The 19,226-nt window shown below is 39.3% G+C and overlaps 1 protein-coding gene across 1 annotated transcript in view; it reads left to right on the forward strand.

Annotated features, from left to right (window-relative positions):
• Nucleotides 1-19,226, forward strand: part of LRP1 (LDL receptor protein 1) — a 1,167,923-nt gene that overhangs the window by 278,289 nt on the left and 870,408 nt on the right. The window contains exon 6 of the mRNA XM_071663699.1: nt 6,870-6,995. Coding sequence (XP_071519800.1) covers nt 6,870-6,995 — 126 coding nt within the window. The remainder of the gene's footprint in view (nt 1-6,869; nt 6,996-19,226) is intronic.

Consider the following 19,226-nt stretch of genomic DNA (forward strand, 5'->3'; position numbering starts at 1 on the left):
GAGGATATTCCCTCCATGGCCCAGTCCTCTGTTCTTAACGCTACCTCGCTAACGCGGGAAATGGCGAATAGTTTGAAAAAAAAAAAAAATATATATATATATATATATATATATATATATATATATATATATATATATATTTTTTTTTTTGCTTTGTCACTGTCTCCCGCGTTTGCAAGGTAGCGCAAGGAAACAGACGAAAGTAACGGCCCAACCCACCCCCATACACATGTATATACATACTCGTCCACATACGCAAATATACCTACACAGCTTTCCATGGTTTACCCCAGACACTTCACATGCCCTGATTCAATCCACTGACAGCACGTCAACCCCGGTATACCACATCGATCCAATTCACTCTATTCCTTGCCCTCCTTTCACCCTCCTGCATGTTCAGGCCCCGATCACACAAAATCTTTTTCACTCCGTCTTTCCACCTCCAATTTGGTCTCCCACTTCTCCTCGTTCCCTCCACCTCCGACACATATATCCTCTTGGTCAATCTTTCCTCACTCATTCTCTCTATGGGCCCAAACCATTTCAAAACACCCTTTTCTGCTCTCTCGACCACGCTCTTTTTATTTCCACACATCTCTCTTACCCTTACATTACTTACTCGATCAAACCACCTCACACCACACATTGTCCTCAAACATCTCATTTCCAGCACATCCACCCTCCTGCGCACAACTCTATCCATAGCCCACGCCTCGCAACCATACAACATTGTTGGAACCACTATTCCTTCAAACATACCCATTTTTGCTTTCGGAGATAATGTTCTCGACTTCCACACATTCTTCAAGGCTCCCAGGATTTTCGCCCCCTCCCCCACCCTATGATTCACTTCTGCTTCCATGGTTCCATCTGCTGCCAGATCCACTCCCAGATATCTAAAACACTTTACTTCCTCCAGTTTTTCTTCATTCAGTCTTACCTCCCAACTGACTTGACCCTCAACCCTACTGTACCTAATAACCGTGCTCTTATTCACATTTACTCTTAACTTTCTTCTTTCACACACTTTACCAAACTCAGTCACCAGCTTCTGCAGTTTCTCATATGAATCAGCCACCAGCGCTGTATCATCAGCGAACAACAACTGACTCACTTCCCAAGCTCTCTCATTCACAACAGACTTCATACTTGCCCCTCTTTCCAAAACTCTTGCATTCACCTCCCTAACAACCCCATCCATAAACAAATTAAACAACCATGGAGACATCACACACCCCTGCCGCAAACCAACATTCACTGAGAACCAATCACTTTCCTCTCTTCCTTCACGTACACATGCCTTACATCCTCGATAAAAACTTTTCACTGCTTCTAACAACTTGCCTCCCACACCATAAATTCTTAATACCTTCCACAGAGCATCTCTATCAACTCTGTCATATGCCTTCTCCAGATCCATAAATGCTACATACAAATCCATTTGCTTTTCTAAGTATTTCTCACATACATTCTTCAAAGCAAACACCTGATCCACACATCCTCTACCACTTCTGAAACCACACTGCTCTTCCCCAATCTGATGCTCTGTACATGCCTTCACCCTCTCAATCAATACCCTCCCATATAATTTACCAGGAATATTCAACAAACTTATACCTCTGTAATTTGAGCACTCACTCTTATCCCCTTTGCCTTTGTACAATGGCACTATGCATGCATTCTGCCAATCCTCAGGCACCTCACCATGAGTCATACATACATTAAATAACCTTACCGACCAGTCAATAATACAGTCACCCCCTTTTTTAATAAATTCCACTGCAATACCATCCAAACGTGCTGCCTTGCCGGCTTTCATCTTCCGCAAAGCTTTTACTACCTCTTCTCTGTTTACCAAATCATTTTCCCTAACCCTCTCACTTTGCACACCACCTCAACCAAAACACCCTATATCTGCCACTCTATCATCAAACTCATTCAAAAAACCTTCAAAATACTCACTCCATCTCCTTCTCACATCACCACTACTTGTTATCACCTCCCCATTTGCGCCCTTCACTGAAGTTCCCATTTGCTCCCTTGTCTTACGCACTTTATTTACCTCCTTCCAGAACATCTTTTTATTCTCCCTAAAATTTAATGATACTCTCTCACCCCAACTCTCATTTGCCCTCTTTTTCACCTCTTGCACCTTTCTCTTGACCTCCTGTCTCTTTCTTTTATACATCTCCCACTCAACTGCATTTTTTCCCTGCAAGAATCGTCCAAATGCCTCTCTCTTCTCTTTCACTAATAATCTTACTTCTTCATCCCACCACTCACTACGTTTTCTAATCAACCCACCTCCCACTCTTCTCATGCCACAAGCATCTTTTGCGCAATCCATCACTGATTCCCTAAATACATCCCATTCCTCCCCCACTCCCCTTACTTCCATTGTTCTCACCTTTTTCCATTCTGTACTCAGTCTCTCCTGGTACTTCCTCACACAAGTCTCCTTCCCAAGCTCGCTTACTCTCACCACCCTCTTCACCCCAACATTCTCTCTTCTTTTCTGAAAACCCATACAAATCTTCACCTTAGCCTCCACAAGATAATGATCAGACATCCCTCCAGTTGCACCTCTCAGCACATTAACATCCAAAAGTCTCTCTTTCGCGTGCCTGTCAATTAACACGTAATCCAATAACGCTCTCTGGCCATCTCTCCTACTTACATACGTATACTTATATATATCTCGCTCCTTTATATTTTCTACCAGGCCATCTTATACTTATGTATATCTAGCTCCTTTATATTTTCTACCAGGCCCTCTGCATTTGTGTATAGAACCTTCAGCTTAAGGCACTTGCTACATATTAATTCTAGCCTTTAGCCAGTTCTTAGGCTATCTCACTCACTTCCCTTGCTCTGTCATTCCAGATAAATAATCTTTTGAACACCTTTCTGACATGTTTAGATGCCTGTTTACCTACCTCATGGCAGCATGTCTCCATGTCCATTGTTACTCTTTGTAACTTTCCCCTGGTGTCTTTTCAGTATTACCCCCATTCTCCTAACCTCTTTGATTTCTCCACTTGCTTTTATCAAATACATCACCTTAATTACTTTGTGGACCTTCTGTCCTTTTCTGGCTTCTGTGTCTTTTTGTTTGACATGTGATCTTCCAGCACAAAGACTATTACTGACATATTCGTAGTTTGTTCCCCTTATCTTTACATTGACCCTCTTTCTGTTATCTCCTGCAGTCTTGCAATGTCCTCATCATTATCTGTTACCCTATCCAAAATTTGTGTTTTTGTTACCACACAGCCTTCCTGGACAATATTTGCATTCTATAAATTCTCATCTAATCTACCACATGCTTCACTAATTGACCTGTCTCTGTCTGGATCTACTGCCTCCTCAAAGGCCCTGTACTGTATTTAGTTTTGCCTATCTATTTAAAGATTTCTGGGTTTGTGTTCTTCACTTATTTCAGCTTCCTACACCGAACAGTATCTTGCATCCTGAAATGCTTTCATGGTTTTTGTCTCATCATTGCTTGTGTGTGTACCCGTGCTGATTGCATCCTCCAGTTTTTTATTTTACTGTCATGTCATGCTCAATCATAGTTCTGTTTAACTTGTCAACCTCTATTTCTCTCTGACATTTTTTACTGTCCATAGCACAGACCTCCAGTTTCTTCAATTTGCCATGTAGATCCCCTCTAGTACCTTTAAATACTTCTCATGGTCCTTAGTAATGTTCTCCAGCTTCTTTATATTGTCTTATAAGCGTTATGTTCATAGAAAGTTTGTTCACTCCTACATGATCCAGAAAGTGTGAGTTATGAGCTGTCTTGAACCATATGGAACCCTTTGTATCATCAAGCTCTCTTGGGGAACCTTTAAGACCAAGATAATAGTAATTCTGTGCTGCTTCATTTTTAATCCTCATGTCTACTCTTATGTTGCTTAAACTTCCCTTAAATTTAGAAGGACAGACAGCTTTGAGGCATATAAAACAGGCTTATCCTGGAGAAATATTTTCTGTCTTCTGGCTTAGGGCCCTCAAAATGTCTTGAATGGTGGTTTAAATCAAATTCTTCAAAATTATTCAAATATGTAAAAATATGCCTTGAACAGAGGTTTCTTAGTAGAGATTAAGAGTTGTAAATTAATGTTTTCTCTTCCTCATATTTTCACTCTTCAGTACCTCCACTAAGCCCCAAAATACTGACTTTTCTCAATATTCTGACCTGTTTTAGATACTGTGTGCTTTGTGATAGATTGAAAAAGAATTAGATGATGAGTTTATCATCAATAATGGCAACCAGTGCTAAATGGCATCCATTTTAATTATATCCATCAGAATTGCAGATTTATGGTTTTCCCATAACTTTTAGTGATCCAAAAGCAGTCCAAGGATGACCTGAGTGTTCCTCCCTTCCCACACCTTCCAAAATTTGTATCTACCAACTCACTCTGAAGTAATTTTGAATTTCCCTGAGAGATGCTGGTGTTGACTGAAGCCTTTCTCCCTGATGAAGGAAACACAAGTTTGTAATCATGATATATTTGGTGGTAGATTTTTTTTTTTTTTTTTTACATTGCTGCTATTGAAAACTTTATTCCAACTTATGTTACTTTTTTTTTTTTAAGGCTCCAGTCACAGACAAAAGTCCATGTCAAGGCCAAGCCTTATTTGAAATATAGAGAGAATAATGAAGAGAAAAAGAGAAGAAATGGGAAAGTACTTACAAATTTTGGAGAAAGTGAAAAACATCTTTTAGAATGAGCCAGGTCATTGTTCCAAAGCTTCAATGTTTAGGGAAAGCAGCAGTTGTCAAAACAGCCCACCCTTGAGTTGCCGATGGCTACACAGTAATCATGTAATGCAGCAGCTTACCTAGTCTGTGTGGTCTACCTAATGGTGGAGGCACACAAGCAGCCAGGTCTCTGGAGCAAAAAACAAAATAATACCTATAGAAGAGGGGAAAGTGAACCAACATTGTGGTGTATGGCAGGAGGGTCAGGTTTAGAAGTTAGCCTGGGACAGTTTATAAGTTGGACTGCTTTCAACTCAACTCTGTCAAGTAAGGATACAGAGCTAGAACCAACCTAGATGTGAGAGCAGTACTCCATGTAAGGATGAATCAATCTTTTGTATAAACAGAGTAACTATTCAGAAGAAAAGAAGTTTTGACATCTGAACTGGACACCTAATTTTTAAAAGGTAGACTTAGCTATTCTCATAATATGGGGTTTCCAAGAAAGAGTGGATGTTACAGTAATACCAAGTATGTTCATTGTGTCAAGAGGTGGAATTATAGAACTGCCAAAGGAGAGATGAAAGTTGTGAGGAGTTTCCGATAGAGTGGTAGGTAGAAACTGGATCTTGCAGGCATTAAACTTAACTAGATTTATGTCTACCCCAATGAGATATCCTGTTCAAGTCTGAGTTTATTGAGGAAGCTGTGTCAAGACAGGATGCACATCAAGTGAAAGAAGGAGCAGTAGATTGAAGAATGTGGATGATTGCAGTGTTGTGTCATCAGCATATGATCTTTTATGTTATTTGATTCATTCCATTTCATTTGATCATAGTAGAAATTAAAGTTGTGTTTAATATTAACATCTTTTATTGTCTTTGTCTAGTTTTGACATATAGTTTGTAGACACATACATAATGTTGTATTCTCAGATACATGCTTCAGTGACCTCCATGATTTTCATAAGTATTATGTCATTTGTAAAGTCAGTCAGTCGTGCTCTTATTTTTTCTTGGTAAGTGTATGACCTGAATTATTTTGTTGGGATACAGATTGAGACGTACTTGTCACTGGGTGGGATGTGAATAGAAAACTATTTTGCTGTGATAACATTATGTAATGGATGATGAATGATAAAGACCATAAAATTGTGCCTTATGATGATATATATGAAGCAAACATGTGTCAATGCAAGGTACATTGTGGTAAAGGGGAAAACATGATCTGTTTTGTTATTTGCAGAATGTAGAAATATTAAAACAAATAGTGTGCCAGTGCATTGCATGAGTGAGTCTTATGGAATTGATAACACAGCTACATAGTGATATAAAGAGGCAGCATGAAAAGCTGTTGAAATTCTTTACAGAGAGTAAATTTAGTACAGTGCATCTACTAACAGCCTGTTAAGCAATGTTTCACATTTATGACTGGGAGAATTAAGATACAAACTTTGATAATGACATGTAAGACCTCAAAGTTGCATGAGATTTGCTTTTTTCTCACATTTTTAATTTATGAACTATTCTTTTTCTTCAATAACAAAATATTTCAAGATATATTATATTTATGAAAGTATGACAAAAATACCTGAGGAAAGCACGGATCTTTATATAGATGACCATAGAGCAATGAAAATGGCATATTCTTTCTCATTGTTAGTTAAACCAAAGCAACTAACTTTGGAAAATTATGAATCAAGTTGGCATTAATTTTCAATATAGTGAATTGTGGATTTTAGGAATTTTCATTTTTAATTTCAAACTGTATTTAAGGAGTTGTATGACACACTCATAGCTTTTGCCTATAAAGAATACCGAGAAGAATAGTTTTTAAAAATTTTGGTGATTTCTTTGGTATCAGTGAATATTCTCTTAATGTCAGTAATTTTTGGGAATTATATAAAGTTGTGAAATGTGAAAAGAATAGAAATTTTACTTGTACACATAACACTTTCTGATTTTGATCAGAAAAGTTCATTATTTTGTGAAAACATAAGTAAATTGATTTTCATTTAGATTTTATAGGAGTTTGAATAATGTGTTTTTCATTGTTATAGGCAGGGTTCCATCTGATATGCTCATTATTGAAGACTGCATTGTATGAAGTGCAGATTTTAACAAGCTTTGCTCACTGAGTTGTTTATTTTTTACAGATTCAAACGAATGTGAGGTAGAGGGTTCATGTGATCAGCTGTGTACCAATCAAAAGGACACTTATACATGCAGATGTTCGGAAGGATATGAGTTGATTAGCAGATCCCGCTGCAGAGCAATAAATAGTAAGAAAATGACTTGTTATTTTTATGTATATACCTTCCCTTACCTCACCCTCCTGCCTCAGGAGTCTCCTTTATGGTGCTACCGCAGCATTCAGGAAACTGGCCACATCCACTGGCCAGGACTATAGGTTAAAATGCATGGTGATGATGTTTTCTCTTTGTGAAGAGCACATGGCAGTTGAGAAATAAGTTTGGTGATCCTTAGTGTAAAAGTTGTATGTCGGGCATAATGGTCCTTGTGATATGTTAAAATGGTTTTTGTAATGTTGAAGAGTTGGGTGGTGTATAGCATGTTGATGAAAAAGTGTAACTCATACATGTCTGGACAGTATAGTTTCCGATAGGTGTGTATCAGGTGGGATGGTGTTTGAAATTGGCTTGGGTTGGTGGTTGTTTAGTGTTTAATGTTTATGGTGTGTATATGTTTTATTGGTATTTATATTAGGGGATAGGGAATCTGTGAGAATAGATTGCTAAAATGTGAGGCAGGGGTCAAGTATGTATTTCCACTTGAGGTTTTGTGGTTGGTTAAGGGATGGTTGCATGAAAAGGATCTAGAGCATTTGCAGAGAACTGAGTACTGAGCATTTAAGGTCAGATTGCATTGGATATTGGATATGTTTTTGTTTCACTTTGCAGGAGTTAAATATTTGTAGTCATTTGGTACCCAGAGTCTGTTGTAAGTGCTTTGTTTGGTTTAATATGCATATTTCTTATATATGGTTTTAGTGAGGTGGTTAACCTTGCAGGTAAGGTGTAGTTTTAGGGTGGAACAGATGAGCTGTTGGTAGAGAATACTAAGGATTTTTTCATCTCCAAATCTGGTGCCAGAAAGTATTCTGAGGATGTTTGTTTGTTTCTAGTCTTTGATGTGGGAAGTGATTGTCACATGCATGTCATATTCAGTGCCTGGTATGGTTGACATTTTGGTGAGGGGGATTAGTTAACCATCTAGAGTAGCAGGAAGGTGCAGGTTAGATTCATGTCCATCATTGGTTTAAAGAGTAATCCTGGATTTCTCTAGAGATGGAAACATTCAGTTTTGGGTGAGCTAGTGTTTAGCTGTGTAATGTTGTATATATGTTGTTCCTTCAGTGTCATGGTATTGTGATTTTGATGTCATTGTTGTAAGAGAGGTTTCATAAGAAGAGATAGTAGGATTTTGGAGAAAGAACTGTTCCTTGGGGCACCCTTTTGTAAAATTTGTGGGTTTTGGAGAAAATATCTCTGGCTTAGTTACCAGCTATGAAGTTGGATAACCACTCTCTGTCATTTTTGTGTTGGTTAGTGTCAAGGATCTGTTATGTGAGGAACTGTCAGAGAATAGTGTGAGATGCTTTGTTCATATCTGTTGCCACTAGGACTGTGCACGTGTGTGTGTGCACGTGTGTGTGTGTGTGTGTGTGTGTGTGTGAAGCCATTTAGGATATGGTTTGGATGATTTGGACTAGAACCATGATATGTGGGTGATAGCAGGACATTTTGCTTGTGTCAATTGTGGATCAGCTTTGTGAAGGGTTTGGATACTGACCATATAAGTGATATGAGGCACTGCTGTAGTAGAAAGGGAACTTAATTGGTGGAAAAGGTTTCAGGATGGGCACCGTGTTGGTAAGTTTTCAGATTTTTAGGATTGTATTGTATAGCCAGAAGTGGTTGAAGATATCTCTTGAGTTTATGAGTTGCATCTGGACCAAAGTGTTTTGTATGGAATCTTGATATGTTGTTAGGGCATGTTGCAGTGGAGCTATATAAGGTTTTCAATTGCAATTTGAGTGTCATTGGGAGTGAAGGGTGGGTGAACATTTATATTAGGGCAAGTCTTGAGTAGGCTTTTCCTGACTGTCCTTGTTTAGGAGTGTGGTTGGTTCGTGACAGATTTTATAACTTTCAAGAGAGGGGATGTTGATGGTATGGATTGGAAATGCTTTATATGGGAGATAGAGAGACGTTGATTTAGATAGTGTTGTCCAGAGTTGATGGCTGTTGGTTTTTGTGGTCCATAGTGTTAAGGAAGGAGTGTCATTTTTTATTGCTTTTCACTTATTAGGTGAGTGATGGCTTTGTTTAGAGGTTTTATTTGTTCTGTCATCTTTGTTGATTGTGATTTGTGTGTGTGTATATGTATGTGTGTGATGCCTGCAATTTGTAGGAAAAATTTGGTATTCTGCTTTTTATTTCTTTGTGGTTTTTCCTTCTTGCTTGTTTGGTTGTTGTGGGATCATAGATTTGTGATAGGAAATGATCTAGGTTGATGTTTTGAAGCTTGACTTCTGTGTGCCATGTAAATGCTGGCCAAACCACCTCCTTGTATTTGATTTAGTTGTACAGCCCTGAGGCCCCTTTCACTAGGTTCCAATCAGGTGCAGGGAAAGGATGGATTCCATTAGAGTGAGAATTTTCTCAACAAGACAACATTCATTTTTGTCCATTGACAGTGATTCAGCTTCACCAGAGATAAATGTTCACTTATGGCATAACCACGTAAGGTTAGAGGCCAGAAATACCACTTTCATATATTATTTTATTTGTATTTACCCAAGGGTCAGTTTCTATAAAAGAGTTCTGGTAATATCCAAGACCTTCCTTAAGGCTACTGCAACCCTAGGCTGCATTACTGTCAGTAGCAGTTAAGCATAAGCTCCCTTGAAGTGAGTTCTTTGATGAGACTGCACCGCCTAATGATACAGCCTCGCCACTGGTGACTTTTCACTTAAGTAACCTATCTTACTTCAGGACCAATTTCTGAGAATGAGTCTTAGTGTTAACAAGGGTCTATTTAAAGGCTCCTGCAGCCAGGAAAATTTAGAGTGAGAAGTTGTTTGATGAAACTGTACTACCAGTAATACTCGTGCTGTGGAAATTTGAGCAGGCAGAGTAGGTAGTAACTCTACATATTTACATTTATTTTATTATTTTATCATACTGGATAGCCATTTCCCCTGCCAGTGAGGTAGCACCAGGAAACAGATGAAGAACAGCCAATCCACTCATATTTATTCATTCATTTTCATTATACTTAATCACTGTTTCCCGCGTAAGCGAGAAACAGACAAAAGAGTGCCCCCCCTCCCCACGCGCACGCGTGCATGTGTGCGAGTGGTGCTAAGAAAAGACAACAAAGGCCATATTCATTCACACTCAGTCTCTAGCTGTCATGTATGATGCACCGAAACCACACCTCCCTTTCCACATCCAGGTCCCACAGAACTTTCCATGGTTTATCCCAGAGGCTTCACATGCCCTGGTTCAATCCATTGACAGCACATTGACCCTGGCAAACCACATCGTTCCACTTCACTCTATTCCTTGCATGCCTTTCACTCTTCTGCATGTTCAGGCCCCAATCACTCAAAATCTTTTTCATTCCATCTTTCCACCTCCAATTTGGTCCCCACTTCTCCTTGTTCCCTTTACCTCTGACATGTATTTTTTTATTATTTTTTATTTCGCTTTGTTGCTGTCTCCCACGTTAGCGAGGTAGCGCAAGGAAACAGACGAAAGAATGGCCTAACCCACCCACATACTCATGTATATACATACACGTCCACACACGCAAATATACATACCTATACATCTCAATGTATACATATATATACACACAAAGGCATATACATATATACACATGTACATAATTCATACTGTCTGCCTTTATTCGTTCCCATCGCCACCTCGCCACACATGGAATAACAACCCCCTTCCCCCTCATGTGCGCGAGGTAGCGCTAGGAAAAGACAACAAAGGCCACATTCGTTCACACTCAGTCTCTAGCTGTCATGTAATAACGCACTGAAACCACAGCTCCCTCTCCACATCCAGACCCCACAGAACTTTCCATGGTTTACCCCAGATGCTTCACATGCCCTGATTCAATCCATTGACAGTATGTCGACCCCGGTATACCACATCATTCCAATTCACTGTATTCCTTGCATGCCTTTCACCCTCCAGCATGTTCAAGCCCCGATCACTCAAAATCTTTTTCACTCCATCTTTCCTCCAATTTGGTCTCCCACTTCTCCTCGTTCCCTCCACCTCTGACACATATATCCTCTTGGTCAATCTTTCCTCACTCATTCTCTCCATGTGACCAAACTATTTCAAAACACCCTCTTCTGCTCTCTCAACCACGCTCTTTTTATTACCACACATCTCTCTTACCCTGTTATTACTTACTTGATCAAACCATCTCACACCACATATTGTCCTCAAACATCTCATTTCCAGCACATCCACCCTCCTCTGCACAACTCTATCTATAGCCCACGCCTCGCAACCATATAACGTTGTTGGGACCACTGTTCCTTCAAACATACCCATTTTTGCTTTCCGTGATAATGTTCTCGACTTCTACACATTCTTCAACGCTCCCAGAACTTTCACTCCCTCCCCCACCCTGTGACTCACTTCTGCTCCCATGGTTCCCTCCACTGCCAAATCCACTCCCAGATATCTAAAACACTTCACTTCCTCCAGTTTTTCTCCATTCAAACTTACCTCCCAGTTAACTTGCCCCTCAACCCTATTGTACCTAATAACCTTGCTCTTATTCTCATTTACTCTCAGCTTTCTTCTTTCACACACTTTACCAAACTCAGTCACCAGCTTCTGCAGTTTCTCACCTGAATCAGCCACCATTGCTGTATGATCAGCGATAAACAACTGACTCACTTCCCAAGCCCTCTCATCCCCAACAGACTGCATACTTACCCCTCTCTCCAAAACTCTTGCATCCACCTCCCTAACATCCCCATCCATAAACAAATTAAACCACGGAGACATCACACACCCCTGCTGTAAACCAACATTCACTGGGAACCAATCACTTTCCTCTCTTCCTACTCATACACATGCCTTACATCTTCGATAAAAACTTTTCACTGCTTCTAGGAACTTGCCTCCCACACCATATACTCTTAATACCTCCCACACAGCATCTCTATCAACTCTTATCATATTCCCTCTACAGGTCCATGAATGCTACATAGAAATCCATTTGTTTTTCTAAGTATTTCTCTCATAAATTCCTCAAAGCAAACACCTGATCCACACATCCTCTACCACTTCTGAAACCACACTGCTCTTCCCCAGTCTGATGCTCTGTACATACCTTGGCCATCTCTGTCAATACCCTCCCATATGATTTCCCAGGAATACTCAACAAGCTTATACCTCTGTAATTTGAACACTCACCTTTATCCCCTTTGCCTTTGTAGAAATAGCACTATGTATGCATTTTGCCAATCCTCAGGCTTTTCAACATGAACCATAAATGTATTGAATATCCTCACCAACCAGTCATCAACACAGTCACCCCCTTTTGTAATAAATTTCACTGCAGTACCATCCAAACCCACCGCCTAGCTGGCTTTCTTCTTCTGCAAAGCTTTCGCAACCTCTTCTCTGTTTACCAAACCATTCTCCCTGACCCTCTCACTTCGCAAACCACCTTGACCAAAACACCCTATATCTGCCACTCTATCATCTAACACATTCAACAAACCTTCAAAATACTCACTTCATCTCCTTCTCACATCACCACTACTTTTTATTACCTCCCCATTAGCCCCCTATACCGATGTTCCCATTTGTTCTCTTGTCTTACGCACTTTATTTGCCTCCTTCCAAAATATCTTTTTATTCTTCCTAAGATTTAATGATACTCTCTCACCCCAACTCTCATTTGCCTTCTTTTTCACCTCTTGCACCTTTCTCTTGACCTCCTGCCTCTTTCTTTTATACATCTTCCAGTCATTTGCACTATTTCCCTGCAAAACTCATCCAAATGCCTCTCTCTTCTCTTTCACTAATAATCTTACTTCTTTATCCCGCCACTCATTACCCTTTTCTAATCTGGCCACTTTCCACGTTTGTCATGCCGTAGGCATCTTTTGTGCAAGCCATCACTGCTTCCCTAAATACATCCCATTCCTCCCCCACTCCCCTTACGTCCTTTGCTCTCACCTTTTTCCATTCTTTACTCATTCTCTCCTGGTACTTCTTCACACAAGTCTCCTTCCCAAGCTTACTTACTTTCACCACTCACTTAATCTGTTTCTTGGTATTACCTCACTGACATGAGAAACAGCAATTATGTATAATAAAGAAATTATTTTTTTATATTTTATTATACTTAATCAGTGTTTCTCATGTCAGTGGGGTGGCACCAGGGAATTGATGAAGAATGGCCCATCCTCTCATATACATATATACACATAAATGCCCATATATGCACATATACGTACATGTGCATATCAACATATACATACATATACACATACACAGACATATACATATATACACATGTACATGTTCACACTTGCTTGCCTTTAGTCCATTCCTGTTACTATCCTGCCTCACAGGAAACAGCATTGCAGCCCCGTTTTAGCGAGGTAGTGCCAGGAAAACAGACAAAAAAAGGCCACGTTCATTCACACGTAATCTCTAGCTGTTGCGTAATACACCAAAACCACAGCTCCCTATCTACATCCAGGCCCCACAGACCTTTCCATGGTTTATCCTAGACACTTCACATGCCCTTGTTCAGTCCTTTGACAGCACATCAACTCCTGTATACCACATCATTCCAGTTCACTCTATTCCTTGCACGCTTCTCACCATCCTGTATGTTTAGTCTCCAATCACTCAAAATCTTTTTCACTCCATCCTTCCACCTCCAGTTTGGTCTGCTCCTCTTTGTTCCCTCCACCTCTGATGCATATATCCTCTTCGTCAATCTTTCCTCACTCATTCTCTCCATATGTCCAAACCATTTCAACACACCCTCCTCTGCTCTCTCCACCACACCCTTTTTTTTCCCACACATCTCTCTTACCCTTTCATTACGTACTCGATCAAACCACGTCACACCACATATTGTCTTCAGACATTTAATTTCCAGAGGAAAGATACAAGAAGCAGTGAGAAGTTTTTATCAAGATTTCATCATGGCTGTTTAATTTGTTTATGGATGGGGATGATGAGCAAGGTAAATGAGTCTTGGAGAGAGGGGCAAATTTGCAGTCTGTAGGGGATGATGGGGCCTGGGAAGTGAGTCTGTTGTTCTTTGATGATGACACAACATTGGTGGCAGATTGGAATGAGATACTGCAGAAGTTGGCATCTAAGTTTGTGAGAGTGTGTGAAAGGAGGAGGTTGAGAGTGAATTTGAATAAACACAAGGTTGTAAGGTTTAACAGGACAGAGGGACAGATTAATTTGGGTGTGGGTTTGAGTGGAGAAAATTTGGAAGAAGTTAAGTGTTTTAGATACCTGGGAGTGGACATGGTAGCAAATGAAACCATGGAAGCAGAAGTGAGTCATAGGGTAGGTGAGAGTGGAAGATGCTTGGAGTATTGAGGTATGTGTGGAAAGAGAGGTATGTATCTGGAAGGGCATATATTAATATGTTTGTAATTATAGTTGCCCCATTGATGTTGTATGGATGCAAGGCCTGACTTACAAAGGATCTCTAGAGGAGGTTGGAAATGAAATGTTTTAGGAAGTAAATGATATCAGGTGGTTTGATCAAGTGACTGATGAAAGGTTAAGAGGGATGTGTGGTAATAGGAAGAGTGTGGTTGAGAGAGCTGAGGAGGGTGTACTGAATTATTTTGGACATATGGGGTGAATGAATGTGAAGTTGATATTGATAAAGGATGTATGTGTCAGAAGAGGAAGTGGAAAAGGAAAAGGGGGAGACAAAACTGGAGATGGAAGGATGGACTGAGTGAGAGCAGAAGGGTGAAATGTGTGCACAAGATAGAGTGAATTGGAATGATATGGTATACAGGGATTTACATGTCAGTGGACTGAACCAGGGCATTTGATAGCTAGAGAGTGGATGTGAGCCTATGCAACTTTTCTTAATTTTCTCTAGCACTACCCAGCTGGTATTGAAAATGGCAGACAAGTATGGAAGGCTAAGTTAGTATTTTCCCTCTAAGGCTTAGTCCTCTGTTCTTGACGTTACCTTGCTAATGTGGGAAATGGTGAATATGTTTGAAAAAAGGGAAAAATTATTTGTTATTTATTTATTATACTTGATTACTGTTTCTGGCATCAGCGAGGTAGTGCCAAGTAACAGAGAAGAATGGCCCATCCACTCATATACACATATATATTCATAAATGCCCATACATGCATATATATATATACATATCAACATATACACATATACATACATATACAGATGCATACACAGATATATATACACACATCCATATTCATACTTGCTTGCCTTCATCCTTTCCTGGTGCTACCCCACCCCACAGGAAACAGCATCTTTACCCCCTGCTTCAATGAAGTAGCACCAGGAAAACAGACAAAAAAGGCCACGTTCGTTCTCACTCAGTCTTTAGCTGTTATGTGTAATACACCGAAACCACAGCTCCCTATCCACATTCAGGCCCTACAGACCTTTCCATATATAGATTTTCACACTTGATTGCCTTTTCCTGTGTTAGCGAGGCAGTGCCAGGAACAGTCGAAGAAAGGCCATATCTGCTCATATCCATTCTCTATCTGTCCTATGTAATGCATTGAAACCACATATTCCTGTCCACAATCAGGCCCCACAGACCATAACATGGTTTACCATGAATGCTTCACATGGCCTGGTTCAGTCCATTGACAGCTTGTCACCCTCTGTATACTAAATCATTCCAATTCACTCAGTGCATGCATGCCCTTCTCCATTTTCAGGCCCCGATTGCTCAAAATCAATTTCACTTCATCCTTCCATCTCTAATTTGGTCTCCCTGTTCTTATTACTTCCACCTCTATTTGTAAACCTCTCCTCACTCATTCTCTCCATATCCAAACCATTTCAGCACACTCGCTTCAGCTCTCTCAACCATACTCTTTCCTTTCACCTCCCTCACCACCCCAATCCTTACACAAGCTGAACATCCGTGGTGACATCACGCATCCCTCCCAGTGACCAAGCTTCACTTGGAACCATTCACTCTTCTCTCTTCCTTTTTGTGCACATGCCTTTCACCCATTCAGAAACTTCTTACTGCTTCTAACAGCTTCCCTCCCACACTTTATATTCTTAAGACCTTCCATAAGGTACCATTGTCAACCATATCATATGCTTTCTCTTGATCCATAAATGCCACTCACAAATCCATCTGTTTCTCTAAGTATTTCACACATTCTTTAAAGCAGAACCTGATCCACAATTCTCCGACATCTTCTGAAACCACATTGCTCCTCCCCAGTTGGATGCTCCCTACATGCTTTCACCCTTGCAATCAGTGCCTTCCCATGCAACTTACCAGCATACTCAACAAATATGTGCCTCTCCAGTTGAACGCTCATCTTTATCCCCCTGCTTTCATACATTGACACGATATGTGCATAGTGCTAATCCTATGACACCTCACCATGATCCCTACATGCACTGAATATCCGTATCAACCAATCAACAACAGTCACACACTTTATCATATTCAACTGCAATACTGTCCACTCCAGTCACTTTTTTATCTTATGTAAGGCCTTTGCCATCTCATCTCTTCACCAAATCACTGTCTATGACTGTCTTACTTTGCATACCACCCCAACCCAGACCAAATCTACCACCCAATCATCTAATATATTCAACAGTCCTTCAAAGTACTCACTTGATCTTCTCGCCACTTAACTACCTGTTACTACTACTTTGTGCTTGTCGTTGCCATTCTGTACTCTATCTCTCATGGTATTTATCGCCCTCACCACACCATCCCTAAACAAATCTAACAGCCAGGTCAAAATGACATCAGACACTCCTTTCACAGGCCAACCCTTCACCTGGAACCAGTCACTGTAATTCACAAATTTTGCCTATGACAAAGCTATCCACTTTACAGACCTTAACTGTAATTCATGTTGTATTTCCCTGTGTACTTAGTAAAAGAAAATTCAGTGGTATTTCTCTTGATCTGAGAGTTATATGATTTAACTAAAGTACCATTGGTCCACTTAATGCAGTTGCCATTATTTCTGATGTGAATTGATGGAAACCTGTCCTGTTCTGACAAAGAAACTGAAGTTAGGAGTGGAATTTCTTGAGAGATTCCTTGATAAACAGATTCTACCTAAGTCCATCCTTCCATTATGTGTGTTGTTGATCTCTTGTCAACCATGAGATACCTTTCAGCTAACAACTTTGAAGGAACACACTGAGAGAAGAGTTGAGAGAAGAAACATACTTTTCAATGGGCTATACCTCAGAGTGGAAGAACCATATGTTGAATTACTGCTTTAACAGGTTGAGGAATGAATGGAAGAGTCTTCAAAGGAAGTTAGCTCGGAAGTTATCCCACATTATTGAAAATAGTGAGTGGACTAAGGACACAAACTTGTTCCTTATGGTAAGCCTTTCAGAAAAACAACTTGACAAGGAAACCTTGTGCCTTCTATGCTATGGCTTTTCTTCTTCTTTTCCCCTCTCTAACAAGGAAGTTAAGTATGTTGATATTGCAAAGTTGATCTGTAATTTGAAAAAATGTATTGAATTATCTAATGAAGTGAACGTTTGTAAAGTTATGGTGTATGTTACTTTGTCAGAGCCCGCTATTCCAGTATGTCCAGAAAGAATCATCATTGCCATGAACGGTTTAATGAAAGATAGTTAACTACATATAACTAAAGTATTCAAGGTTGATATATATGCGGTTATGAACAAAGATTATTATTTGTTCAAAATTGATTTTTTTAAATGTAACATACTTTAAACTTAGTAAAAATCCAACTTGACATGGTTATTTCCCTCTTTAACAAACAACTGAAGTTGTTGAAAGTTAATGACTCTCTTATCAAAAGGTTTTCATTAGTGTCCCATTGATTGCCATATATGTATAGACTTAATAAAACACTAAGTCTAACTATCCTGCAAAATCCACTGTTACCTCAGCTGGCTCAATCACATACAAGTTATCAAAATATCTAGTTTCTTTATCAAGCCCATTTTTTGGCAGTTCACAGAAGTTCCAGCGTGGAAACTTCGGATAAACTTGATCTACTTGTTTCAGATTCTGTGCTTCTTTAACTGATAATATTGTCATTGAATGGGTTTTTGAAATTAATGGAGAATATTTTGCTCAGAAGTTTGTTTTGGTAATGGGTAGCCCTCCTTCACCAGTATTAAGTAGTCTTTATATAGAAGTTTGTAAAGCAGCATTACTAAAGGATTTTGACTCTGAGGCAATTGGTTCAGATATGTAGATGATGTTCTTTGTATTAAACCAGCAAGTGGAAATTTACACACATTTCTCCCCTTTCTTATTAGTTTAGTACCTTCTATCAAATTTAATGTGGAATTAGAAATTGATGATAGTAAGTTACCTTTCCTAGATTGTATGATCGATCCATAAGATCAACAGCATGTTTAGATTCAGCAATTACAGAAAACCCATCAGTGTTTGTTCATGTATTCATTACTACTCTGCACATCATGATGGAGTTAAGTAATGAACATTCCTATTGATTTTCCTTTGGGCAGTACATATAAGCAGTCCACATTTCATAAACGAAGAGTGAGAATATATATGGCTGCGGATCCAATTCAAAGTATCATAGATATTTTTTTGATGAATCTCTAAATTTGGCTAATAATCATTTTATAGAATAAACCCAAGGCTTTCCATGATACCAAGAATCTTTTAATTTTGCCATTTAGTGATAATTTAATTTTAGTTTCCCACCTACTCAAAGCCTTATATGTGATTTTAGTGTGTAGCAATACCAGTATCATTAAGAACATTTGCATAAAAAATCTACTTAATTATTCAGCAAGCTGTGTTTATAGAATATCTTGCAAAAGCTGCAGTATGTATTATAAAGGACATACTCATGAAGACATTTATGTTAGAAGTAAGGCATAGATATTGTATTAAAAGAAGACAGTTTCCAATGCCTTGTTTATTCACTTTACAAATAATAACCTCTATATTGATTTGACCAGTGCTTCCTCAGTCAAAACTTGTATCTCTCTGATCAGGAGAAATATATTTGAATAATCTCTTATCAAGCACATTAAAATTGAAGCATGAACATTGGTGAAGTTCTCTATAAATTGGGTAGCTTTGACATTGGTAAAATTTGTAAAAAGCTGTTTCTGTCTTGATAGTGTAAGAAAATTCTTTGACAAGCTCAGTGCCAGATTCAACTACCAATTGCCACATGCATTTGAATTTTAACTGCACATTTCCTCTTTCTATATATATTTTGATTGCTTTGTGT

Source organism: Panulirus ornatus, chromosome 1, assembly GCF_036320965.1.
Source record: "Panulirus ornatus isolate Po-2019 chromosome 1, ASM3632096v1, whole genome shotgun sequence".
NCBI lineage: Eukaryota > Metazoa > Arthropoda > Malacostraca > Decapoda > Palinuridae > Panulirus > Panulirus ornatus.